The sequence below is a fragment of the Rhinolophus sinicus genome, linkage group LG16, assembly GCF_036562045.2.
Source record: "Rhinolophus sinicus isolate RSC01 linkage group LG16, ASM3656204v1, whole genome shotgun sequence".
Taxonomy (NCBI): domain Eukaryota; kingdom Metazoa; phylum Chordata; class Mammalia; order Chiroptera; family Rhinolophidae; genus Rhinolophus; species Rhinolophus sinicus.
This window is the reverse complement of record NC_133765.1, coordinates 19,222,714-19,249,457: the sequence shown is the minus strand read 5'-3', so window position 1 is coordinate 19,249,457 and position 26,744 is coordinate 19,222,714. Positions and strand designations below refer to the sequence as shown.

The 26,744-nt window shown below is 39.4% G+C and overlaps 1 protein-coding gene across 12 annotated transcripts in view; it reads left to right on the top strand.

Annotated features, from left to right (window-relative positions):
- Nucleotides 1–26,744, top strand: part of DEPDC5 (DEP domain containing 5, GATOR1 subcomplex subunit) — a 104,811-nt gene that overhangs the window by 392 nt on the left and 77,675 nt on the right. For all 12 annotated transcript variants that reach the window (XM_074321842.1, XM_074321841.1, XM_019754263.2 and 9 more), the window contains exons 2-17: nt 530–653; nt 2,660–2,747; nt 3,139–3,185; nt 4,522–4,607; nt 5,414–5,497; nt 6,504–6,553; nt 9,918–9,987; nt 16,409–16,487; nt 17,368–17,429; nt 20,087–20,156; nt 20,450–20,522; nt 21,530–21,633; nt 21,923–21,997; nt 23,799–23,933; nt 24,768–24,829; nt 26,588–26,661. In XM_074321842.1, coding sequence (XP_074177943.1) covers nt 596–653; nt 2,660–2,747; nt 3,139–3,185; nt 4,522–4,607; nt 5,414–5,497; nt 6,504–6,553; nt 9,918–9,987; nt 16,409–16,487; nt 17,368–17,429; nt 20,087–20,156; nt 20,450–20,522; nt 21,530–21,633; nt 21,923–21,997; nt 23,799–23,933; nt 24,768–24,829; nt 26,588–26,661 — 1,217 coding nt within the window. In that variant the 5' untranslated portion in view covers nt 530–595. The remainder of the gene's footprint in view (nt 1–529; nt 654–2,659; nt 2,748–3,138; nt 3,186–4,521; nt 4,608–5,413; nt 5,498–6,503; nt 6,554–9,917; nt 9,988–16,408; nt 16,488–17,367; nt 17,430–20,086; nt 20,157–20,449; nt 20,523–21,529; nt 21,634–21,922; nt 21,998–23,798; nt 23,934–24,767; nt 24,830–26,587; nt 26,662–26,744) is intronic.

Genomic DNA, 26,744 nt, shown 5'->3' with positions numbered 1-26,744 from the left:
GGAGGAACCGCTGAGAGTTTGTACAGACGGAGGTTCAGGGAATGAACCCTTGCCTTCCTCCCATTTATTATACTCTGTTTGCTCAGGTTATTGACGGCGAAACGTCAACAGTGGGAATGCCTCTCAGTCTCTGAGTGACCTTGGGCAAGTCTCGTACTCTGGCCCCCGCTTTCCTCATTTACAGAATGAGTGTACTTACCTCTTAACATCTCTTTATTATTTGAGTGTTATTGGTTTAGACAGAAGCAAGGTAATGAGTGCCCCATTCACTACAAGCTTTCCCTTTAGGGGTGTCGATAGAGAGAATGTCTTCTTGGAGGTTAGACTGGACCCTGGCCTGAATTCCCCTTAGTTCCCCAGATTCTGTGGTTCTATTTGTTCTCCATCACTCCTTGTACTTGGAGGAGTGATTTCATCCAAGGGTCGATGCCCCCTCCTAGCTGAAGAAAACCAGTATTTTCACTAGCCTAGAATCAAAGAGCAGTTGCAAGGAAAAGTCTGAGTTCCAGTCTTTTTATTTGTGTTTCAGTGGCAAGGACACAAGATGACTTCTCTCCCCCAAGCTTGGAACAGCTGAAGGAAACAACAGAACAAGATGAGGACAACAAAAGTCTACAAACTGGTCATCCACAAGAAGGGCTTTGGGGGCAGTGGTCAGTATTGACCGGTCTTTGGGGGTTGTGTAAGTTGGCTGAGGTTCTGGTGTGTCCAGTACCTTGAAAACTAGACACTGACTTTATGTGACAATCGAGGCAACTTAACTGAGTGAAGCAGCAAGTATAATACAGTAGCTGGAGGACAATATTATTGGATAGCACAAACCTCTTCTAAAAGCGTTTGCACTCTGACTTTTAAGGAACGTTATAAATATTGTCAATTTACTACCTACCCTTCATTTGTATTTCTTAATTATATATTTACTATATGTGTTCCATAAAATTCCAGTCTGCACACTGGTTTGGCAGAAAAGAAACTTACGTTCAGTGAGAAACAGCAGATGTGCGTAAGGCAGTTACGATCAAAGCATGAACCTTTATGTGGCTGCGCCATGTAATGAGAAGGGGCAGGACATCGCTGTTTAGTGTGCTGTCCTGCACTAAATCAGAATCTTTCCCTATGACTGTCAGCTCTGCCTCTAACTTTCCCTATGACTTGGGGTAAGCCCCTAGTTTACCGTATCTACAAATTCAAGCCCTTTAAAATAGTTTCTCTGTTTCTCTTAGCACCTTGAGTCTATAAATGTGCAGAATAGGATGATAGTAACGTGATTTTTTTCTTTTTGTAAATGAATCATTTCCCCTTCTGTCCTAACAACCTTCCTTGCTTCAGAAACTGGAATTAACAACACGAGTCTTTTTGAAATTGTATTTTAGTATGCGTTTCCTCCAAAAGCAAGGACTGCCCAAAAGTGAAAACAATAGTTTTATATCATACGGTGTTGTGTGGATTAAGTTAGATGATGTATGTGTTTAGCAGAGCACCGGGTTCATTAGTGCTGCTCAATAAATGTAGCCATTTATAATGACCAGTATGAGGATATACCAGGCATTGCTATATTTAAAACAATTTCTGCTAAAATGTACAATCTGTGGTTAACGCTGTACTTGGTATGCAGTTGATGCTGCCTAAACGTTTGTGGAGTAGACTTGAATAGACAGCAGAAATAACTTTTGGCAGAAGGAAGGATACAAAGATACAGTATAAAAAGTACATATACAATGTATCCAATTCTGCTTTTTCATGTGCACAAGACAAAGGTAGCTAGATGCTGTGCCCAGTCTCCAGAACTATGAATGAAAACACATCCAACAAATATTAGCTGCATACTTGTGCCAAACATAAAGGTTATGAATATGACAGGGTCCCTTGTCTCTAAGGGACTTTTAGCTTGATGAGACAGACATGCAAAAAAGGAAATGATAACATGAAGCAGAACAGAATACATGCTTGGGGCTTAATTTAGACTATGGAAATTAGGGGAAGGCTTCACAGAGGATTTGGCATAAAACTATCTGTGGGAACAATATACCAAAGAATTTTTTTTTTCCCTAGGCTGAATTTTTGTTTTGATTGTATTTGAAACCTGGATATACTTATTTGTCATGGTTTTAGCATAATTAAAGACCATGTCTTTTCCCCCAAATTAAAATAGAAATCACTCCATTTGTATGGTTCTGACTTAGTATGTTATATTTGAAAGAGTTCTCCACCCCCATTGAGGAGCAGGGGTAAATAAACAGATGAAACTATGTCCTCTCTACACTTTAAGGGTCTCATTGGACCCTAATGTGAACTGATATCTGAAGTTTTTCCTGATCAAGTGCTGCCCTTCAAAGTCCAGACTTTAATTTTTGATTTCATTTGGCTTGATTTTTGTGACATAATGAGAGATGGTGGGCTTTAGGTAGAAGGAACTCTGGACTAGGAATCAGTCCTGGCTTTGCTGTTACTAGCTGTCTGCCTTTCGGCAAGTTGCTTTATATTCTAGGTTATTTCCTCATTTCTGCTAGATCCAAAGATTTGTTGTGAGAATCACAATCGGACAATATTTTGGGTAATTTGGGATAAACATAAGGGATTGTGCTGTACACCAACCTGATGGGGTTATGAGGACTTACTGTGAGACCATACTTGCTTGAGATTGCTGAATTTCTTGCAGATGATGAGCTGGTAATGAACCCCAAAGTCTTTCCTCACATCAAGCTTGGAGACATTGTGGAGATTGCTCACCCCAACGATGAATACAGGTTAGTGTCAGACTAGGCTCAAGGGAATTAACTGGGTGATATTTTGCCTAAGGGGCTTGAATGGCAAGACAGCTTTTTGCTTTCGGATAAAAATGTTCCCTCTGCCCTCTAGGATTTGATAAACCAATAATCTTTTAAACAGTGGTCCATTCTTTCTGTTTTTAAAGCTGAGATGACAACTCTGAAAACTCTGGGACGTTTATCCATTTCCTTGAGCACAAGAGCAGAGTTTCTTTGTTTCTAAGGGAATTTTTCTTCCATTGTCCTACTGCAGGTTACAACAATATGTCCAGAATGATCTCTCTGCCTCTTGTGGGGGGTGCAGAAAGCTAATTAGTTACTGCTTACAGCATCCCATCTCTTAGTGGCTTTTTTTTTTCTTTCTTTCCAGCCCTCTGCTCTTGCAGGTCAAGTCACTTAAGGAAGATTTACAGAAAGGTAAGAATTCCATTGCTTTTCTCAAGATTCGCATGCTTCACTGTCACAGAAACTGCAGGAAACCTCTCTCCACAATCTCAGGGAATGAGGGCACAGTATGTCTCTTCTTATCAAATTGTGCTCCCTCTTAGAAAAATGGGCAGATATCAAAACTGCCAAAGAATCTCATGTGTCATCATCTGGTACTGAAGAAACTAGAGTCAGGAGGAAAATTAATCCGAAGAGGTGAAGCTTTAAACTTAACTAAAGTAATAATAATAATAATAATGTCGGCAAAGCATACTTTCTTAAATATTATGTTTTTGCACAAAATATTTGTTAAGTGCCTACTCTGGATGAGGCTGGGAAAGAAACATGTTGATAGTTAATTACAACACATGCAAGGCACTGTCCTGAAAGCTTTTTGTAATCTCTTTGTCTTCCCACCAACTCTTGAGTGAGACGAATTGGCTTGCCTGGAATCAGTGAGTGGAGGAGCCAGTGGTGATTCTGCTTACTTATTCTGGATGCAAATCCTTTCTTTTTCTTTCTAATGACTTTACCATGTTGATCAAGGAATTAAAATGTTATGGTAGCAAATAAGGTAATGTCCTAAACAGTACTTAAAGGAAAATAAACCTTCTAATTTGCTCTAAAGGATTTGGTGTCAATTACTTTTTTATATTTCAACTTAATAGGAAAACATTCTATAAAATCCAAATTCTAAGAGTGTCCTTCCTACCCTCCCCACCTCCTTCTCCTACCACCTGTTGTGTTTCTTGTTTACCAGATTTAAAGGCTCATTGAGAAGTTTCTTTCTTCACCACCACCATCACCACCAGTTTATTTTAAATAAGAAAGGATCTCTTCCTCTCTTCTTCTGAATTTTCACAGCTCTTTGACCTTTTTTTTTTTTTTTTTAATTGGGGAACAGTGTATTTTTCCAGGATGTCAAGTTGTTGTTTTTTCAATCTAGTTGTAAGGGGCGCAGCTCAGGTCCAAGTCAAATCATTTTCAGTTTAGCTGTGGAGGGCGCAGCTTACTGGCCTATGTGGGACTCAAACCGGCGACCTTGGTGTTATGAGCACCGCGCTCCAACCACTGAGCCAACTGGCTGCCCCATTTGACCTTTTTTTATGTTGCTTCTTAAATTCTTTATTCTCTCTCTGTGTCCTATTTCTGTCTCTCTTTCATCTTTTAATTGTTTGGGCTCAGGTAGAGGCAAAGAATGTGCCTTGTCCATGGCAAAGGGTCAATTGTGTTGCTTGTTGAATGTCTGAGTATTTATAGATTAGAATGTATTTACCTGCTTTTTTGCAGAACATAGTATCTGATCCAGAATTCTTCTCTGTTCCAGAAACTATCAGTGTGGACCAGACCGTGACCCAAGTGTTCCGTCTAAGACCTTACCAAGATGTGTATGTGAATGTGGTAGACCCTAAGGTATGACTTTGTTCTAGACTTGCGTGTCTTTGGAGATGATTCGCAACCTTCCTCAAGTTTAGGTCTCTAAGGAAACAGTGAGTTACTTAAGTATAGTGTTAGACTATTAAATATGTGGTCACGTGTAGGTCATTTATTTTATAGGTAGTACCGTGTTTCCCCGAAAATAAGACCTATCCGGACTATCAGCTCATAAGACTGGGTCTTACATTAATTTTTGCTCCAAAAGACGCATTAGAGCTGATTGTCCGGCTAGGTCTTATTTTTGGGGAAACGGTATGTAGGTTGCATCTAAAACCCTCCTCACTTTTTTAAAAGCTTGTCCTAAAAAGATTTTGTGTGTGTATATATATATGTATGTGTGTGTGTGTGTGTGTGTGTGTGTATATATATATATATACACACACACATATATATATTTTTGTGAAGCTAAGTGTAAAATTTCTATTAAAATACTAAAATTTCTTTATTCTCATTTTTCTTGTAGATGATGCTATTATAGGTAAAAAAAATCATTGTCTAAAAGATATTATTGACATTATGGAGGGAAATAAAGACTAAAACACAGAATTAGTCCTCTGGTACTTTTTGAACTTAACCATGATACAGCTGCTGTAGCATCTATTACAGACTTATCATTTGTACTCAAAAGCCTTCTTTGGCAGGATAAAATTCTATTTGTCTGGGTTCTGTTGTTGAATGGTCTTACAGTAGTTCTTTTTTGCTAAAAGGTTTGTCCATAATGAGTGGGCATTATCCTATGACTATAAAGTGTGTAGAGAGATATATTTGATTATCCCTTTCAGGATGTGACCCTTGATCTAGTGGAATTAACCTTTAAGGATCAGTATATTGGCCGTGGGGATATGTGGCGACTAAAGAAAAGTTTGGTAAGATATGATTTTGAAAAAGTCTGTTTTTCCATTATATTAATAATCCTGTTCATCTTAAAAATGAAAAGATCTAGTAGGGAGAAGAGTTTAAAATAATTCCAATTCCAGCATCACAATCATTTTAAACACTTTGTGTATCTTCTTCCGTTCTCTTTTTATAATTTTTTTGAGCTTTTTTTTTTTGGCTTGGTGATTGTTGGTGATTTTTACTCTGCATTTTTGGTTTGAATATGAAATTATAATATTACTTTATATTTGAATGGGACTTTAGTTTTCAGATTTCCACTTGATCTCATTTGCCCCTCACATCTCCTTGTGGACAGGTATTTATTACCCCTAATTTATAGATGTGAAAACTGAGATTGAGAAGGTAAGTGATTAGACAAGGCTGGAAAGCTAGTAAGCAGTTGACACTGGGCTAGAATCCAGGTATTGTCTCTTCCAGATTAGACTGCTTTTGCTGTACCCTCTTCCCATTTTCCTTATTTATTTACTTTTAACGAACATTTTCCACTTAAAATGATGAGTTCATCAGAACTGTGAGCTGGTGCTGAAAATTCTCCTTATTGGACTTACTAAGTATTGTAAAACAACAAATTACAGATAGAATTTCCAAACAGGATATTTTCAGGAAAAAAGTATCTTTGCTCATTTTTGATGGTGGGAGGATTCCATTTTCTAAAATGAGAGATAAAATGAGAAATAAATGTTCTATATTTTAAATGAGTATATAAATGTAGGTATATATGCAAACATATGTGAAGATAAGTATATTGGTGAAGCTGAGCACTTATCCACCTGATTTTTACTGTTGTCTATACTTGCCAAAGTCTTAAGAACTTACTGTTATACCTGTCCAAGCAGGTCTTCCTATGGGGTCAATCTGTTACTCCCATGTTAATTGAACTTCAGGTTGTTAAAAGAGATTAGGAAGCCAGGGCAGTTTCTTTGTGACCTTTTATAGCCTTGATGTGTTGTTGAATCTCTCTCTCTCTTCCCTTAGGTCAGCACATGTGCCTATATCACTCAGAAGGTGGAATTTGCTGGCATCAGGTAGATAGTACATCACTTTTGACTTAACCTGCTACATAGTTAATGGGTGTAGGATCTAATGCAGTAACTGGGCTACAGACAGCATTTGAGATGTATGAATGTCCATGTAATCAAATGCCCAGTAGCTTAACATGTTAGATTGTTGTAGCTAAAACAAACCAGAAAACCCCAAAGTACATTAGAATAGTTTTAAGATGAGTGGGAGTTGCTGAAGCCTCCTGGTATTTTGTAGACGCAATAGTTTTAGAACTGTAAATTGCTTTATTTATTTTTTAAGATTTTTGTGAAAATATAATTACATATAGTATTATATTAGTTTCTAGTGTACACAGCAGTTATTCAATATTTCTGTATCTAAAGAAGTGATCGCCGTAAGTCCAGCAACCATCTGACACTGTACTATGCTGTCACAATATTACTGACTGTGTTTCTTATGCTGTATATTATATCCCCATGACTTACTTGTTTTATACCTGGAAATTTAAAACTCTTATTCCCCTTCACTTTTCCCCCCTTTTTAATTTTTCAATTACAGTTGACATTTAATATTATTTATGTTAATTTCAGGTATGTAGCACAGTGGTTAGACCTTTATATAATTTGAGAAATGATCCCCCTGACTGACGAGTCTAGTACCCACCTGGCACTATATATAGTTATTGCCATATTATTGACTATAGTCCCTATGCTCATAACTATTTTGTAACTACCAATTTGTATTTCTTAATGCCTTCGCCTTTTTCACCCTGCCCCAGTCCCACTCCTGTCTATCACCCCGATGGATCTAGTACCCATTTGACACCATACATAGATATTACAATATTATTGACTATATTCCTTATGCTGTACCCTACATCCCTATGACTACTTTGTAACAACCGATTTGTACTTCTTAATCCCTTCCCCTTTTTCATCCACCCCTAACCCCCTCCCATTTGGCAACCATCAAAATGATCTGAAGTGAGTCTCTTGTAGGCAGCATATGTAAGGGTCTTGTTTTCTTATCCATTCAGCCACTGTGTTTTTGATTGGAACATTTAATCCATTTACATTGAAAGTAATTATTGATAGATATGTAGTTATTGCCATTTTATTCATATTTTTTATCTTTTTTTTTTTCCCTCATCTTAAAGAAGCCCCTCTAAGATTCTGTGTAATACTGGCTTAGTGATGATGAATTCCTTTAGCTTTTTCTTGTCTGGGAGGCTCTTTTTCTGTCCTTCGATTCTAAATGATACTGTGTTTCCCCGAAAATAAGACCTAGTCAGACAATCAGCTCTAATGCGTTTTTTGGAGCAAAAATGAATAATTATTTTACTATAAGACCGGGTCTAGTATACTATACTGTACTGTACTATACTATACTATACTATACTACTGGATCTTATATAACAAAAGACCTGGTCTTGCTCCTGGGTTGTGTCCTGGGGGATGTGGATTTGGCATTTGCATCTGTCTGTGGAATTTCTCTGTTGAACCAGTAGAAAAGAGAAGAGATGCTGCCTCAGGGTGTTTTCAGTTCCTGTTTGAGTAAGGGCTTATTTAGGCTTAGCAAAGGTCAAGATTGCATTCTCTCTCTCTCTCTCTCTCTCTCTCTGTCTTTCTCGCTTTCTCTCTTTCTCTTTCTCTCATTAAAAAACCATGTCCATAGGAATAATAACTTGTGCAGTTTACCAAGTCCTCTCATTTACAGTCTTTCATTGGGTCCTCCCAAGAGGTCTAGATGATGGACAGGGCAAGGTTCTTAACCACATTTACTGAATTTTTCAAAAAACTGAGGCTTAGAAAGATTATGACTTGACCTCCACAGGGAGTGAAGGCACAAGAATCTAAGCCCAGATTTTGTAATACCATTATGTCTGTGCGTACCAGCAGAAGGTGGTTGAGTGAGCGCACTGTCAATGAGCTCGTTTTAAGTACTTCTGGTTAATTTCGTCTTCGGTAGCCTGTATGCAGGGTACTTCCTGCTAATAGATCTCATAGATCTTGGGCACATTCAGTCCTTCCTTATAATGTTAAAGAAACAGAAGTCTCTGCTCAAGTCAGGCTTGCTGCAGTTGTCCACTCACAGACACACTTGGGCAAAGGAAAAACAAGAGGCACTCTTCTTGGTGAAAGCAGAGCTGGAATCCTGAGAAGCATATTTGAAAAACACAGGCTTGGTCCAACCTTCTTTATTTTCCAGATGGGAGGGAGGCCCAGGGAGGCTAATTGATTGTCCAGCGTTTCCCAGGTAGCCTGTGCTGTGACTCATGGTACACAGCATTTTCCTTGCTTTTATTTTATCTTTTCCTCTTTATTTTTTTTTAATGAGGACTGATTGTTTAGGGCTAGGCAGGCAACTGTATTGGAGTTGGTAGAAGAGAAAGGCTTGCGTAATTGGTTGAAAGATGATTACAAGGTCCTTGGGTAACAGCTATCACTTCTCTGGGATAACATTTTGTGCTACTATTTTCCTATTGTTATTGTTCTTGCTTATACAAATAGCCATTAGTGCTCTTACCTGATTTTTTTTTGCGGGGGGTATAACAGGGTCAGAAAGATTATGGCCTGCAAGCTGGATGCTACATCTGTAGTGTCTCCTGCCCCAGCACTGTCCTGAGCAGCTTCCCAGAATTACCTGGTTTTATTCTCAAACAGCTCTGTAAAGTAGGTGTCATTATCTCATTTTTTTAGATAAGGACACTGAGTGATTTCCCCAAGGCCATTCAACTAGTCAGTGGCACTCAGAACTGAGATAGCTGCCTAGACTAATTTCAGTCCAGATTGGTGAGCTCTGGAGGCCATGCTGTTTGTATTATTCATTTCACACCTTAAATAGTTACAGAGGAGAAAACATCAAGCCTTCCAAATGCAATATGAAGTTGCCACGAAAATTATTCAGTAGAATGGCCTCCACTGAATAGAGACCCTGTCCCTTCATGCCTCCTGACTGCCTGTCTTCTAATCCTGATATTAAGGTGGATTTTATTTCTGTTGAAACTCATTGTATCAAAGCTGGAATTAGCAAAATTGTTCATGAGTACTTCTTAACTGGTTTTGTAGCATGGACCTTTTAAGATTTGACAAAAGCTATAATTCTCTACCCAGAAAAATTTGCATCATTTCAGAAGGTTCATGGGTTCTCTGAAGCCCTTCTTTGGAGCTGCATGGACTCCCCAGATTAAGAGCTCCCATTGTACGTAATCGATATGCTTTAAGAATTCTTGATGTTGTGTAATCTGTTCATGGTGCTGTCTGTGCAAGTCTATACCTGGCCAGGTCATTGGGGTATAAGTCAGAGAGGAGAGTAAGCTACCTTGAAGTCACCCGTTTCTTCATGGTTTATGTAAGACTTGTAAATTGTGTATGTATTTCCTTTTAGGGCACAGGCTGGTGAGCTGTGGGTCAAGAATGAGAAGGTTATGTGTGGTTATATCAGTGAAGATACCAGGGTAAGACTGATAACCTGCTTTGTGGTTTTGTTTCCCCATACCATTATGTCTAAGTCCTGAAATCTACAACAAAACAGAGACACAAGCAAAAAGTTGATAATCTCATGATGGCTACTGTCTGTCCAAGTGGGCTATATTGTAATATTATCAGGGACCCCTGAAATTCTAATGTTTTATAGTTAGAGCTCTCTAGTTTGGGGATGATCTTGGTTTTCTTCTTCTGAAGCAGGTCTGTTTAATATCAGACACAGATGTAGTGTCTAGTGTGCAGACTTCTGTGCCCGCTAATACATAGCAAAAGTTAGACTCAGTAGTAGATTGCATTGGAATCTCCGTTGCTCTCTATTCCGGTTGGAAAAATCCAAACTGAACAGCTGTGACTATTCCCCATGCTGGTGAAACCATCCACCTATTTTCCCTTGTTCTCATCCCCCTGCCTCCCTGGAGAGCAGTGTTTCTCAAATGGGGATAATAGTTCCCCAGGGATTTTTTGCCAGTGTCTGGAGACATTTTTGGTTGTCACAACTGGGGTTGTGTGGAGGATGCTGCTAAACACGCTTCAATGTATAGGACAGCCAATGAAGAATTATCTGGCCCCAAATGACAATAATGCTGTGGGGGGCTGTTTTGTGCATTGTGGGATGTTTAGCAGCAGCATCCATGGCTTCTACCCACTAAAGGCCAGCAACACCCTCCAGCGCCCTGCTCATGAGAACCAGAAATGGCTCCAGACATCACCAGATGTCCCCTGAGGGAGCAGAATTGCTCCTATTGAGAACCAATGTCCCTAGGGGTAACCATACCTGATTTTTTTTTTTTTTGTAATTTCCTTGTTTACATAGTGGTTGTATATATATATTACCCTAAATAGCATATTATTTGTTTTGCTTAGTTCGAACTTTATTAAAGTGGAATGAAAATGTATGTAGTCCTTTTTTTTTTTAAGCTAGTCTGTTTGTACTCAATACTCTCTCTCGCTCTCTCTCTCTCTATATATATAATTTATTTATTTTTATTGGGGAATTTGGGGGAACACTGTATGTCTCCAGGGCCCATCAGCTCCAAGTTGTTGTCCTTCAGCCTAGTTGTGGAGGGCGCAGCTCACCTCCAAGTCCAGTCGCCGTTTTTAATCTTTAGTTGCAGGAGGCACAGCCCACCATCCCATGTGGGACTTGAACTGGTAACCTTGTTGTTAAGAGCTTGCACTCTAACCAGCTGAGCCATCCGGCCGCCCCTCCGGCGGCTCAACAGCAGTTTGTGGTCTTAAATCTGGTTGTGGAGGGCACAGCTCACTGGCCCATGTGGGAATTGAACCAGCAACCCTATTGTTCAGAGCTCACGCTCCAACCAACTGAGCCATCCGGCTGCCCCTCAATACTATATTTTTAATCTATAATTAGGAGTGTGTTTGCTGGGTCATAGGTTCCACTTTGTAAGATAATGCCAAATTATTTTTCAAATTCTTTGTATCAGTTTATATAATCGTAGTAGTAATATATATAAAGTCTCTTGGTCTCTTAATAGTTTTTCACTTTTCCCAATACTTGGTCTTAAATTTTCAAAGTTTTTGCAACTCCAGTGGGCATAAATTGGTATTTTATAGTGATCTTAATTTGCTTTTCCCCAGTTTTCTAGAAATTCAGTCTTAAGCATGATATATAGAGACCATGATAATTTTGTATATGCTTACCTCTTCAACCTCATTCATTCCTTTATTTAACAAATAATTCAGAAACACCTCTTGTGTGTCAGCTACTGTGCATTTTTTTTTTTTTTTTTTTTGATTGATTAGGTACAGAACAGTATCAGTGAACAACCTTCATCCTAGAGGGGAATTCAAAGGGGGGAATCCCCATTCCTCGGGGCTCCATGGGTAAACAGTGCAGACCAGATCCCTCCTGGTAGGGAGTTTATAACCTAGTGAGGAGACAGAGGTAACTAGACATCTAGTCCATAAATGTAATTACAGATTATGATGAGTACTTCAAAGGAAATTAACTGGATAATGAGAAGGACTGAGGGTGGTTTCCTTGGTAAACAAATGGGATAAATTAAAAATTCTGAGGAGAACAGGACATTGAGATAGAGAATAACAGGAGACCCTTCTTTACAAAGATGGGCAGTGAAGGCTTCTGTGAGAAGGTGCCAGAAAGGTGAAAAACTTACCAAGCATATGGAGGTTGAGGCAACGAGTTCCAGGCAGAGGAAACAATTGCAAGAGGCCAGTGTAACAGGAGCACAGGAGTTGAGTAGGGAGAATAGCAGTGAGGAGGTCGTCAGGTTCCCGCCAATTCACGCAGGGCCTTGAGGGCCATTTGTTCTAAGGACAGTTCGAATCCATTGAAGGATTTTAAGAGGGGGTGTGATACATGAATTATGCTTTTTAAAGAGCACTTAATCATTTAGTTGCATTTTGTTGAACAAAAAACCCAAAATAACAATGGCAAATTGGTGCTTGAAGGTTAACTTTCATAGGTAGGCAATTCATGGCTGGTATGTCTGTCACAATTATTGGTGATTTAGGGCTCCTCTGTCTTCCTGTTGGGCCATCCTCAGGACGGGGCTTCCCTGATACAGCGAGAGCTGCTGTTGCCACATCCATATTCCAGGCAGAGGAGGTAGAAAGGGAAGAAAGACAAGAGGGGCGCATCCTCCAGCCAAGTCAGCTTCCTTTAAGGACACAACACTTCCATTTACATCTTACTGGCCGGAATTTAGTCATGTACAGCTGCTCACAGACTGGGAGGTGTCTTTTTTTGGGTCTCTTGCCTCCCAGAATAGACAGCTGCCCGTTTCTTAGGAAGAAAGGGCATTGGATAGGCATCCACAGTACTTGCTGTAGTCCCTCTGGCTCTGGTGTAGAGAGTTGTTTGTAGGGGCTAGAACAGAAGTAGAGACGAGTTAGGGAATTAAAAGTGGCATGGACTGGAGTGGGGGCTGTAACAATGGAGAAATGTGGGCAGATTTGAGACACATTTTGGGTTAGAGTCCACAGAATTTACTGATAGATTAGATGTGAGGCGTGAAAGAAAGAGAAGAATTGAGCAGCTGGGTAGATAGATGTGGTACCATTTATGAAATGGGGGAGACTGGAGAGGAGACTTTGGGGACATCAACAAGCTCAATTTGTGAGATGCCTGTTGGACACCTGAGTGGAGAAATCAGGGGTGGCAGTTGAGTCTGGAGCTCATTTTGTCACTTCTTCCATATATCTCCCCCACCATGTCCTAACCTTGGGAACCATTCGCTGTTCCTCAAACATGACGCAGTCTCTCTTACCTCTGTGTCTTTGCACAGGCTGCTCTTTCCTACTTGGGAAAGACCCCGCCTTCCCCTTTTCCCAAGCCACTCATCTCTTTCAGTGCTAGTCTCAAGCTTTCATGCTTCTGGAAAGCCTGTCTGGTTCCACCAGGTTGGAAGTGCACCCTGGACGTGTGCATATGTTGGCACATACCACACTGTGCTAGATGTTTGCTTGCATGCCTGCCAGCAGACGGCAGACACTTTGTTGGAAAGGAATGTATCTTTTGCCTTTCTATTTCCAAGTTCTCTGGCATGGCTCCTGGCACTTAGCAGGCTTTCAGATGTTTGTTAAATGAAATTTTAGACGTGCTTTCCTCACTCAATAATTCATGATTTGATTAGGAAAATAAGAGTTTAGTGTGTGAAAAGAAACGAGCACTACAAAGTTTAATTAATGGCACAGGGTCCTCTTACTTTAGATAAACTTTATAATCAGTTCAATTACCTGATTTTCTAGCCCACAAAAGATTAGAAGTAGCGAACAGAACAGGAAAGAGTATAGATGTCTACAACTTATTTTTATATAGAAAAAATAAGGTGGATTGATTGATACATAAAGGGATGGCTAGGTGGCCATAGGTAAATGATAAAGCAAATATCATTCAGTATAGGATTTAGGTGGTGGGTATGTGGGTGTTTGCTTTATGATTTTCTTCAACTCTTTTGTATGTTTGAAAATTTTCCTGATAAAATAATAAAAAGAACCCCCAATTTTAAATTAAGAATGGCAATATAAATTGTATTATACAGATATAGCTGTATTTCTACATAAAAAATACAATAGAAAAAGTTCTAACCAGCATTATCGAGAATTTTTCAAAGTATCTTTGAAAGGCATTCAAATAAAGGAAATCATTGATCCACTTAAAAAAGAAGAAAGGCAAACAGCCTAATTGAAAATTGAGCAAATGGTTTGAATAGACATTTTTTCCAAAGAAGATATACAAATGGTCAATAAACACATGAAAAGATGCTCACTATCACCAGTCATTAGGGAAATGTAAATCAAAACCACAATGAGATACCCACCTGAAACCCACTAAGATGGCTATAATAGAAATGAACATTTTTTAAAAGGAAACTAACAAGTGTTGGAGAGGCTGTGGAGAAATTGGAACCCGCATACACTCCTAATAGGAATGTAAAATGGTGCAGCCACTGCGGAACAGGTTGGCAATTCCTCAAAAGGTTAAACATAGAATTACCAAATGACCCAGCGATTCCCCTCTTATGTAGCACCATTATTCAAACTAGCCAAAAAGTAGAAACCACCCAAGATGGCCATCAGCTGATGAACAGATAAACATAATATTGTATAGCCATACAGTGGACTCCTATTCAACAAAAAAAGAATTAAGTGATTCATGCAACACCATGGATGACCCTTGAAAACATGCTAAGTGAAAGAAACTAGTTACAAAAGCCCACATATTGTATGGATTCCATTTATGTGACGTGTTCACAGTAGACAAATCCATAGAAAGTCAATTAGTGCTTGCCATAAGACGGTAGTAGGGAGTAACTGCTAATGCATGTGGTGTTTCTTTTTGGAGTGATGAAAACGTTCTGGAATTAGATAGTGGTGATGGTTGCGTAACATTGTGAGTGTACTAAAAACCACTGAATTCACTAAAAATGGTGAATATTATGTGAATTTTATCTTTAAAAAATCTGGACAAAATGAAAAAGAAAAAACCATTAGGAGGGTAATTTGAATATAACAATAATTGACACCTTTACAGTTTCAAAGTGAAGGACACATTTAAAATTCTAACCAGCGTCAAATGGAATTTTTTATAGTATCTCTGAAAGACTCTTATACAGTAAATGATTTAAAAAATGTAAAACAGACATAACTAAAAATATCACTATATATTTGTGTACACACACTTTATAAATATGGACTGTGTTAACCAGATCTAGAAAAGTATCTTTTAAATCAACTTAATAAAAAAATAGTTTCCATACAATAAAACACATCCATTGTATATGTATAGTTCCAATTTTGACTAATGTATATACCACAATCAAGTATAGGATATTTCCGTCATCTCAAAAAGTTCGTTTATGCCCCTTTGCTGTCAGAACCTGTCATACACAGGGGCAACCATTGATCGGCTTCTAGCTCTAGAATTATTTTCCCTAAAAAGATATCTTTTCAACAATAGCTTCTTTAATTATAAGAGCATTGCATGTTGATTATAAAAAATTTAGACTATATATATTTCTGTTTGTTTCTCTGAAATATTTTGAAATTTAAAAGATAAACAAAAAAAGCAAAATCATTCATAATGCCCAGAGATGATTACAGTTAATATTTTGAAAGGTATATTTTCTCTGAAGTTTTGTGTTTCTGTGTGTTAGAGAGGGAGAGTGAATTTATCGAGTGTTGTCCGTTATATGCCAGAGACTATGGAAAGCCCTACCTGGAAAGTGCATGGTGACCGTGCTTCTGTCTTTTAAGGAGCGAAGTCTCCAATGAACGAATGGAGTGTCAGAGATTTACATTTTGCTTTCCCACCAAATGTCTTTAGAGCTTGTGGAGGAGGGAAGTACTGGGTAAGGGGCTTTGTGGTAAAGCACACAGGCCCAGAAAAACACTTACATTTTTCCTGCAAGCAGTCTGGGTATGGAGCTGGGGTACGATGGGAATTATTTATTAGACCCAGCAACTCACCAACTGTCATCAGCCTTAGCCCAAGTTCTACTTCCATAATGAGGTTTCCTTGGCCTTCCCAGGTAGATTTGCTGCCCCTTCTCCAATGTTTCTTATAAGAAGCTTCATGGAATGTTTATATATATTGCAGTACTTTGCAATCTTTACCCTCTACTATAAGCTCGTAGAGGGCAGGGACAGGATTTTCTCATGGCCGATGGTGCCAGGGATGAAGCTTGCCTTTAGCAGTCCCATGTCACAGTTCCATCATTGCTCTTTTTGGTGGTGTTGGTGGTAAAACAACATAAAATTTATCATCTTAACCATTTTTAAGTGTGCAGTTCCGTAGTATTAAGTATATTTACATTGTTGTGAAACAAATCTCCAGAACTTTTTCATCTTGCAGAACTGAAACTATATAGTGTTGCTGTTTTAATGCAATGATGTTTTTGTTTATTTCAGGTGGTGTTCCGTTCTACGTCGGCTATGGTTTACATATTTATTCAGATGAGCTGTGAAATGTGGGATTTTGATATTTATGGTACTGTTCCTAACTGCTGGTTGTAACTGCTAATGGGGAGAAGTTTCCGATTTCTCTTAGGTTGTCATTTGCAGTAAGCTCTTGATGTTCTCTAAAGATGCGTCCTGAGATTTTTACAAATCCTCAAATACTAAACCAAATATTTTATATATTTTATATATATAGTGAACTACATGAAATATAGTAAAGTATTAATGAAAAATCGGAATTCTCAATTCTTTAATTCTATAATTACAGGATCAAAAGTCATGGAGAGAATGACTTTGTGGCTAGGAACCAACACTTTCTCTGATATCTTTCATTTCTTGTCCTGTCATTCACAGAAATCACCAAGTTTATTTCTTTATTAGAATTACACAATAAGTGGAGCACAATAAAGCTGCTATGAGGTTGTAGGCACTGTGTCCTACACACCAGCCTCATGGTACATGCAGTTCACATTTGTGTTTATCAAAATTATAAATTAATTTTTACTGTGGGTCATCAAGGTCACTCACAAACAGCAGGAACTGAAAATGGTAATTTAGTGAATGCCCAGGGTCTACCAGATCATCTTCTAACAAACTGTAAGCATCATTATGAGAATAATCATATTTAGAAGTTAGATGGTTCGCTCATATTGAAGATACACCATAGTTTTCTATCATCAAAGCTTTTTTAATCTTGCATTTTACCTTGAAGCCATGGCCTCTTACAGAGTAAGGTCAATACTAAATTTTGCTCCATAGAAAGTCTAGGTTGAAACCACTTTTATACATCTGGCTTTTGTGATCTTGTTTTGGGATATAGCAGAACCCACCTTCTCTGACTGTACTGAGAGAAGAAATTGTAAGCAAGAAATAAAGACAATCCTCGTCTTCTTCTTATTGTTTCTTTTCAGGGGATCTGTATTTTGAGAAAGCTGTGAATGGTTTCCTTGCTGATCTCTTTACCAAGTGGAAGGTATGTTTCTTATGCACTAAATCTCACCGAGTAAACATAATTCAATCCAGATTTTTAAAAAATGCGCTATTTCTATTAAGCTGCATTTAAAATCTTAGCTAAAGCCTAAATTGATGAGACTCTAGATTTAAATTCCTTTAATCACCTCAACATGGTAAAAGGCATTTATGAAAAACCCATAGTTAATAGCATACTCGATGAAAGACTGAAAACTTTCCTTCTTAAGATCAGGAAAACGATAAGGATGCCTGCTTTCACTAGTATTCACCGTTGTACTGGAAGTTCTTGCCAGGCCAGGAAAAGAAATAGAAGACATCCATACTGTAAAAGAAGTAAACCTATATTAGAGCTAATAAATGAATTCAGGACAGTTGCAGGATACTGAATCAGCACACAAAATCAGCAATGAGCAAGCAAACAGGAAATTAAAAAATAAGAAGAAATTAAAATTTAAAAAAAGGGAAGTAAAAAAGAATTCCATTTACAAGAACATCGGAGAGAATAAAATACTTGGAATGCTTTACCGAAGGCGGTGTAAGACTTGTACACTAAAATCTCCAAAACTTTGCTGGTGAAGGGCAGACTGTCATTAACAGACCTGCTAGGAGGCTTCTGTAGTCACGTGGCTTAAGGATGGTCAGGCCTTTGCGTCTTCCTGGTAAGGGTTCTGAGGGGAACATAAACAGCAGGGGCTGCAGGAAGCCAGGCCTTCAAGGTGGACTGATTAATGGTCCCCTTGGATCACCTCATGGCCATTTCAGTGTTGGCTCCATGAAAATCTCCATTTCAGGTCTGGCTCTGTGGCCCTTGAGAGATCTCCTAACCCAAGATTCTGTGTGTGTGTGGGGGGAATATATATATATATATATATATATATATATATATATATATATAATTAGATGTAGGGACAAGGTAAGGCACAAGCCCAGTCATTGGTTTACAAGACTTTGTTCTTAGGATTTGTTTATTTTTTAAAATCATGAACTTGGTTGTAAAGCAAGAACTTGAAAATGAATTAAAATAACTTTCTGTAAACACTCTATTGATTTAATGAAGATTGGTGCAAGTTACTTATTCATATATGCTATTGAATAACCTAAAGCTGACACTATGGCCAGCAGGATCAAGCATGGGAATATATGAGTTTGTCTCTCAGCCCAAAATAGTGCGGTGGTGGAGGTAAGAGCAGTAGTTCTAGTTAACGTTTATTGAGTATTTTGACATAGCAGGTATTGTGGTGTTTTACCCATATTATCTCACTTCTCTCCTCCCTATTACGTAGGTAGGGAAAATACAGCTCTAAGAGATTAGGTAACTTACCCATGATCAATAGCGTATAAAAGCAGAATAAGGATTCTAATACTCTTCCATCCACTCATCCAGACCTAGCCTGAGGTCGTAATCCCTGCCCTGTCTATGTTTCTATAATCCCAGGCCATGTCACCACTGTTGTTTATTATCTCCTCCATCAGTCATGAGTTGAGAGGCTCATATGCCCACACCAGCCTCTTTTTTAAATTTTTATTAGAGAATATGGGGAACAGTGTGTTTTTCCAGGACCCATCAGCTCCAAGTTAAGTCGTTGTCTTTCAATCTAGTAGTGGAGGGTGCAGCCATTTTCAATCTTAGTAGCAAGGGGTGCAGCCCACCATCCCATGCAGAAATTGAACCGGCAACCTTGTTGAGAGCTCACGCTCTAACCAACTGAGCCATCCCGCCGACCCACCACACCAGTCTCTTATAAGGACTTTTCCCTCTACATCACTTACACCAAAATCAGATAAAGATGCCGAGTTGGGAGCACTGGGAGTCCAATAAATTAGGTGACTAATGAAGGTCTTTTTCATAGCACTCTGCTTTTGGTACTGTGGCTTATATTTAGGAATTCCTGCCATGAAAGATGATAATGTGTCATACAATGTGCAGTATGTTGTATGGCTTATTTGGTGAATGCTGAATTGTGTAGTCGGTAAGTACTGTACGAGAGGGTTAGAGATGGGGTTGGTCAGTATAGGCTGTTGTCTCAAAGACTCAGGAGGAACTGAAACGGAGTTTGCTGGCTCACTGGTGCAAGCCGAATTGCGTGCTTCCAGAACATTGATCTCTAGACTCCATGGAAGTGTTTATTCTCACTAGTCCTCATCTCAGTCCAAAGGTAATTCATTGCAGCGGCTGTGACTCCTGCATCTCAAGCAGACCCTAGTCCTCATCCTGTGTCATTGATAGGATGTGGGCGTGTCTTTGATTGTTACACCTACCACCATCAGGTCTGTTCGTTCCCTAAACCACAGTGAAGCAGCTACAAATACCATGATCCTCTGATACTGGGCTGATCTATTTCATGCCAAATCAAGAGCTGGGAGACTGGGGCCTGTACCTTTTGGTGATTTGCTATTTTCACTTGCCCCATTCCTGGGACTTTAGGTAACTTGTCCAAGGTGATGTAGTGGTAAGTTTCAGAGCCAGGACTCAATCCAGGTCTGACTCCCAGCAGTGCAGTGTCCACTGCGTTATGCGACCTGCGATTACCTGATGTTATCCAATACTGTACTGCCATGAAGCCTCCTAGAATTGAGAATATTATGTTCATGCTGAGCTGCTTCATGGTGAAGTAAATGGAATAAACTTAAGTTCTCTTTTTCTCTACCCATGCCTAGGAGAAGAACTGTAGTCATGAAGTGACAGTGGTCCTATTTTCTAGAACTTTCTATGATGCAAAATCTGTTGGTGAGTAAGTCTTTCTCCTAGTTATTTTTTGTTAAGCTTCTCACACCCTTATCTCCATCCATTCCTTATTATTTCCCTTTGCACTGTTCTGTTATGAGGACTGAGCTCAAAAGAAAATAGCACCGTGTATGCAAGAAGTCTGTGGGATGTGATTCCTTGTAAAACCGACTTAATAGATATATAATTATATTCATTCATTCATTCATTCATGTGATGCAAATGTTCAGTCCAGAAGAGGGAACAGAGAAACTGTGAGTTTCTCTTTTCAATCTACGTACTTTGCTCTATTTCAGATGAATTTCCTGAAGTAAACCGACCCTCAATTCGACAGGATCACAAGGGACGATTCTATGAAGACTTTTATAAGTATGTTTTGGGTGCTTCACTGTGCCGCTTACCCCCCACTTTTTTTGGTTGTTTCTTTCTTTAAAAAAAATAACCGTAATTTTACAGAGACGTTACAGAGATAATTCAGAGATCCCATTTCCAGTTTCCCCTGTTAACCTTTCATAACCAAGGTACATTTGTCAAAACTGCAAGAACAGCATTGGTAGTTTACTATTCACTAAATTTCAGACTTTTCGCAGATTTCACGAGTTTTTCCACTTATGCACTTTTTTTTTTTTTTTTTGGTTCCAGGAATCTGTCTAGGCTACCACATTGCATTTAGATTTTGCAAACTTTTTATTGTGAAAAATTTCAATCTTGCAGAAAAGAAAAATAATATACCCAACACTTGGATTTAACAGCTGTTATTACGCCATATTTGCTTTATCTGTTTTTTGGCTAAATTTTGTTTTAGAGTAAATTACAGATATTATGGTATTTTATTCCTGTGCATATCTAAAGAATAAGGGCATTTTCATATATAATCACAATATAACCACATAAGTTTTTAAGTTTTTATTTTCAATCTCTGTGACTATTGATGTGATTACATTTCTTTGTTAATGTTTGTTAAATGCATTTGACTTTATAGCTTATTATTGCATGATTAATTCTCCTAACTTTGGCAATTTCACCTTCTCCTTTTCTTGAAACCCTGTAGTAGGGTTTCCAGGAGGGAATTCCTGCCCATTCTCAGGAATTTTTTTTGCTTTCTTGTTCCCGAATCCCGAGATATAAACTGTTTTTTGTTCTCCACAATGAATCATTTCCACAAAGTGACGGCTGATACTACCAACCACCTGGGTTCAAGGAGCTGATTTTCCCGATTTCCCCACCAACTTTTCTAGGGATTCAGGAACTGAAAAGTGAAAACAATTCCCTGAGGACGGGCGGGAATTCCCACCTGGAAACCCTACCTGTAAGGGACCTGACATCCTGTACGCAATAGTTGTTTGATAACTATTCTGTGATAATACTCCTTTCAGAGTGGTGGTGCAGAATGAGAGGAGAGAAGAGTGGACTTCACTCCTTGTGACCATTAAAAAACTCTTCATCCAGTATCCAGTGTTGGTGCGACTGGAACAGGCAGGTACTGCATCCATGTGATAGAAGGTGCAACAGGGAAAGGTGTAGGATGCAGGCTGGGAGATAGAGAGGTTCATGTTGTGTCTCCTCCAGCGCCGTGTATAGTTAGTTTCTGCTTCCGGTCAGGTTTCCATTTCTGGTCGGGTCCCGTTGTTCATTATGTGTACAGTAAAGTTCAATAATGTCCCTACCTCAGGGTGGGGGGGCCCTATGGAGCCAGGCACCTTCCACTTGTTTCTTAAGAGTTCATCTTTCATGAGATGTTTTTCCTTCTCTTGTGTCTTTTGCTTCAGAGGGCTTTCCTCAAGGAGACAATTCTACCTCAGCACAAGGAAACTACCTAGAGGCCATCAATCTGTCATTCAATGGTGAGTAAGGACACCAGCCACAGTGAGTAGGCATCTTGCTTACGTCATGGCTATGAACTTCTCTTTACTAATGTCCAAAAACCCAGATGATGTCCCCAACCCCCTACCCACCCAAATTAATTGAAAGCAATAACTTTTATTATTATTAGCTTCAGGTGTACAAAACAACGTAATAGTTAGACATTTACACCTCTCACAAAGTGACAACCCTCCTCCCCAAACCTACCACCCCTCTGACATCGCACACAGCCCCCATGGTTCCACTGACCCCATTCTCTGCGCTACACTCCACATTCCGTGAGTTTATATATACGTTAAGCCACATTCGACACTCGTCACGATTCATCTTCGGCTTCAGGTGCGCAGCGCAACGGTCAGGCCCCTACACCGTCCATGATGTGGTCTCCCCAATAAGACAAGTGTCCCTCAGATACCCTACAGAATCTGTACAACATTACTGATTATACTCCCCAAACTGTCCTTCGAGTCCCCGTGGCAATTTTGTGGTTACCGATTGTGCCTTCTAATCCCCTCACCCTCTCCCCCATCCCCACCCCACTCCCATCAAGTAGCCCTCAGTTTTTTCTCTGTATCTCTGAGACAGTGAAAGCAATAACTTCTAATGGTCAACATTTAGCTATTAGGTCTTCTGTTGGGAAATTAACTTGCTATTCTCATCTGCTTCTCCTGGGCACCTAAGAGTAAAGAGCTGGAGGGATCTTCCTTGGCCTTTTTGTTGTACTAAACTATGTTCTTACTATTTTTTACCCCATCCCTCTATTGTTTCTAGGTAATTTTTTTTTCAATCTACTTTTTTCATTTTGGAATTATACAAGTGACCCATGTGCCTAGAATTCAAGTAATGGAGAGATATACGAAGTAAAAATGAATATCTCCCTTTTCCCTCCACTGTTAGAATCCTTCCAAGAGGGACCATTTTTAAGAATGTGGTGCGATTTCTTCCGAATGTTTGTCCCTGCATTTATGTGTTGGCTGAGCTACTACTTTGTTTGCAAACAACAGGAATCTACTGAATTCATTTAAACAGAAGGGAAAATTTACTCTTAAGGATGCAGGGTCTCAGTGGGTCAGCCAGGAAAGATGTGAACACCATACTGAGGAAGGCGGGGACGAGGATGGCTCTGGGGACTGCAGCTGCAGGAATTCCGAGAGCTGTGTTCATCTCCTAGCAGCCCCATCTCTGCGCTGTTTAGAATTCCACATTCCTGGCAGAGAGCATATGATCGGCTCAGCTCCGGTTAGGCCTCTGGCCTGCACTGGCCAGTGCCTGGAAGTGATGATGAGTGGTCCCTTCACTGTGCGTGTCACCTTCCCATGTGTCTGTACTCAGGTGCTAGAGATTCTAGAGCACGGAGTCTTTTGTTAGTAAATCTTTTTGTCATATTTGAATGTTGCTGATTTTCCAAAGTAAGAATTACAGGCCAGAAACAAAATTAACTTGCCCAATTTACAAAGTCATCAAAGATTCTGGTCTCCTAAGTACTGTCTATGGGTGGAAATTAATTACATGAGATTTGAGCATTTGAGGCTGCACGAGGCAAGTATCGATGGAGAGAGATTAACAAAGGTGACAGTGACATAGTCTTGTGATCAAGCAGTTCTTAGTGTAGAGGGGGAAAGACAGACATGCACACGACTAACTAGAAAACAGGTCAGAATGTGGCAATTGCTGTAACAGAAATGTGGATAAAATCCTCCAAGAGCATGGAGATGTTTGCCAGTGGCTGGTTTTTGAAAAGCTGTAACATCTTCATTAGAAGACTTTATACTTTTGTTCAAGTGTTTGACAAGCACTACATCAACCGCAACTTTGACCGAACTGGGCAGATGTCCGTGGTGATCACACCTGGGGTGGGTGTGTTCGAAGTAGACCGTCTACTCATGATCTTGACCAAGCAGCGGATGATAGATAACGGTAATGCTCCCTGATTTGTGCTGTCTCCGAACTTACCTGAGGGTATAGCCTGACTTACCCTTAGAACTGTGAGCTTTCCCTGGCTCTGCATGGAGATGTGGGGATGTGAATAATGTTAGGTGACAAAAAGAGTTCCATGGTCAAATCGGTTTGGGAAATGCTGGATTGTTAAACACCTAGGCCCATTCCTTAACTGCAGGTTTTACTGTGTTAGTGTATCTTGATTATCTCTAAAGGGCATAACTGGTACTGAGTTTCCCAAACATATTTGACACTGGAGAACCCTTTATGTGTGTGTGGTGGGGGAGGTGTCAAGAAATCAGTGTCCATCAGCCCATCTTGGGAAGTACCATCAAATCATCTAGTCCAGACCTCCTTCGGTGATGTGCCATGTTTTCCCAACTCGCATCCCCAAACTCCCATTTAATTTGTGTTTCAACAACAAATGGAGTTGGAAAAGTAAATCCTGATTGCCAATAAAGCTCTATTTAGTGATGTGGATTGTTTTGCTTTTTACCGAGATGGCAAGGTTTCTTTTCTGGCCTTGACGCTTCAGTAATGGAGGCCTGGTTGTCTTTTTGACAAATCGTGACCTGCGAGGCAGTCAGACGCTGATTATCAGGCACTAAATAGTGGCAGGTGTGATGGGACTTGGGAAAGAGAAAACATAAAATACATCTGTTTATTTCTTTAACCACTGAGGAGGTTATAAATCATAGGATGGTAGTCAGTTGGCCTTGCCTCAAACCCTGACCCAGTGAAATAGAAGGAACACTTATTTCTGCTTCTCCCTTCTTACCCACCTCCAAATTATTTTTATCTTTTCTTTTTTAGGAATTGGTGTCGACTTGGTGTGCATGGGGGAGCAGCCATTACATGCTGTCCCATTGTTCAAGGTAATTAGATTTTAGATTGCTTACTGAAGGCCTGCTTCTAGCACCAGGGTGATACTGAGAATAGTGAAAAACAGGAGCAGTCCCATGTCCTACTTGTTTTTTTGTTTGTTTGCATTTCTATTTTCAATATTTTGTATTAGAGTTGTTTAATTGCAAACTGAAATAGAAAAAACACATAGCATAACATAACAATACAGCATGATATACAATGGTATGATCAAACAATATGGTAAATGTTTAAATAAAAAATAGTTAGTTTATTACAATAAAAGACATATTGCCATTAATCACCCTCAAAATACTCCCCCTTACTTCAAACACACTTATCCCATCGTTCTTGCCACTTTCTGAAGCAGTTCTGGAAGTCCTCTTTCATGAATGTCTCTAATTGTGCTGTCGTGGCTGCCTCGGTGTCCTGAATCATTTTGACTTTGGGGAAAAGCCAGAAGTCATATGGTGCAAGATCCAGTGAATAAGGTGGATGAGGACACACCATAATTTTTTATTTGACAGAAATTGTCATATACCAGAAGCAGTGTGTGACACAGAGCGTTATCATGGTGGAGGATGATTTACAGCATACTTTAAAACACACCTTCTCTCAACCGTAGCTTACACGTGACTGACTGCACCGAACAAGTTGAAACTTGTCACACACTGTTACTAAGGTTTGTCACGCCGCTTCCCATATTGAAGATCCCTGCTTTTCTGTTTGATGGCACTTGGCAGCAGCATTCGCTGTATTTTATTTGCCCAGATCACAACAGAAAGGCTCCGTGTCACATTGCTTCCGGTATGGCAATTTCTGTCAGATAAAAACATTACAGTGTGTCCTCATCCACCTTATTCACCGGATCTGGCACCGTGCGACTTCTGGCTCTTCCTCAAAGTCAAAATGAGCACGAAAGGTAAACATTTTGAATCTATTCAGGCCATCAAGGCAGCCATGACTGCAACTAAAGATACTCATGAAAGAGAACTTCCAGAACTGCTTCAGAAAGTGTCAAGAACAATGGGGTAAGTGTGTTTGAAGCGAGGGGGAGTATTTTGAGGGGGATTAATGGCAGTGTGTCTTTTACTGTAATAAAATTTTTAAAATTTAAACATTCACTGTATGTTTTGATCACACCTCATATATATGGTCTTCACAATAATGTTTTTTGACATTCAGTTTTATATTAGTTTCAGGTTATATAATTTAAGAAGCGATCCCTCTGACTAGTCTAGTACCCACCTGGCACTATACATAATTATTACCATAATATTGACTATATTCCTTATGCTTTACATCCCCATGACTATTTTTAACTACCACTTTGTACTTCTTAATCCCTTCACCTTTTTTACCCAGTCCCCAAACCCCCCTCCCATCTATCACCCAATAAATCTAGTACCCATCTGACACCATACATATTTATTACAATATTATTGACTATATTCCTTATGCTGTACCCTACATCCCCATGACTACTTTGTAACAAGCAATTTGTACTATTTAATACCCCTTTTTCACACAGCCCCCCAACCCCCTCCCATCTGGCAACCATCAAAATGTTCTCTGTATCTATGAGTTTGTTTCTGGTCTGCTTTTTTGTTTGTTTTGTTCTTTAGATTAGATTGTACATGTGAGTGAGATCATATGGCATTTTATCTTTTTCTGTCTGACTTATTTCACTTAGCATAATACTTTCTAGGTCCATCCATGTTGTTGCACTGCTTGTTTTTTAGCTGATCTGTGCCTGGCTTTTTCCCTTTCAGCTGCACAATAGGAGTGTTCCTCGCGATTCTTGTCTGGGTGACGACTATAATATTCCTCACTGGATAAACCACAGGTGGGTGTGATCTTGACTCATAGTAGATGATAAGAATTTTGAGTAACTTTCTTGCCATTTTCTCTTCAAATCGGTTCCATTTT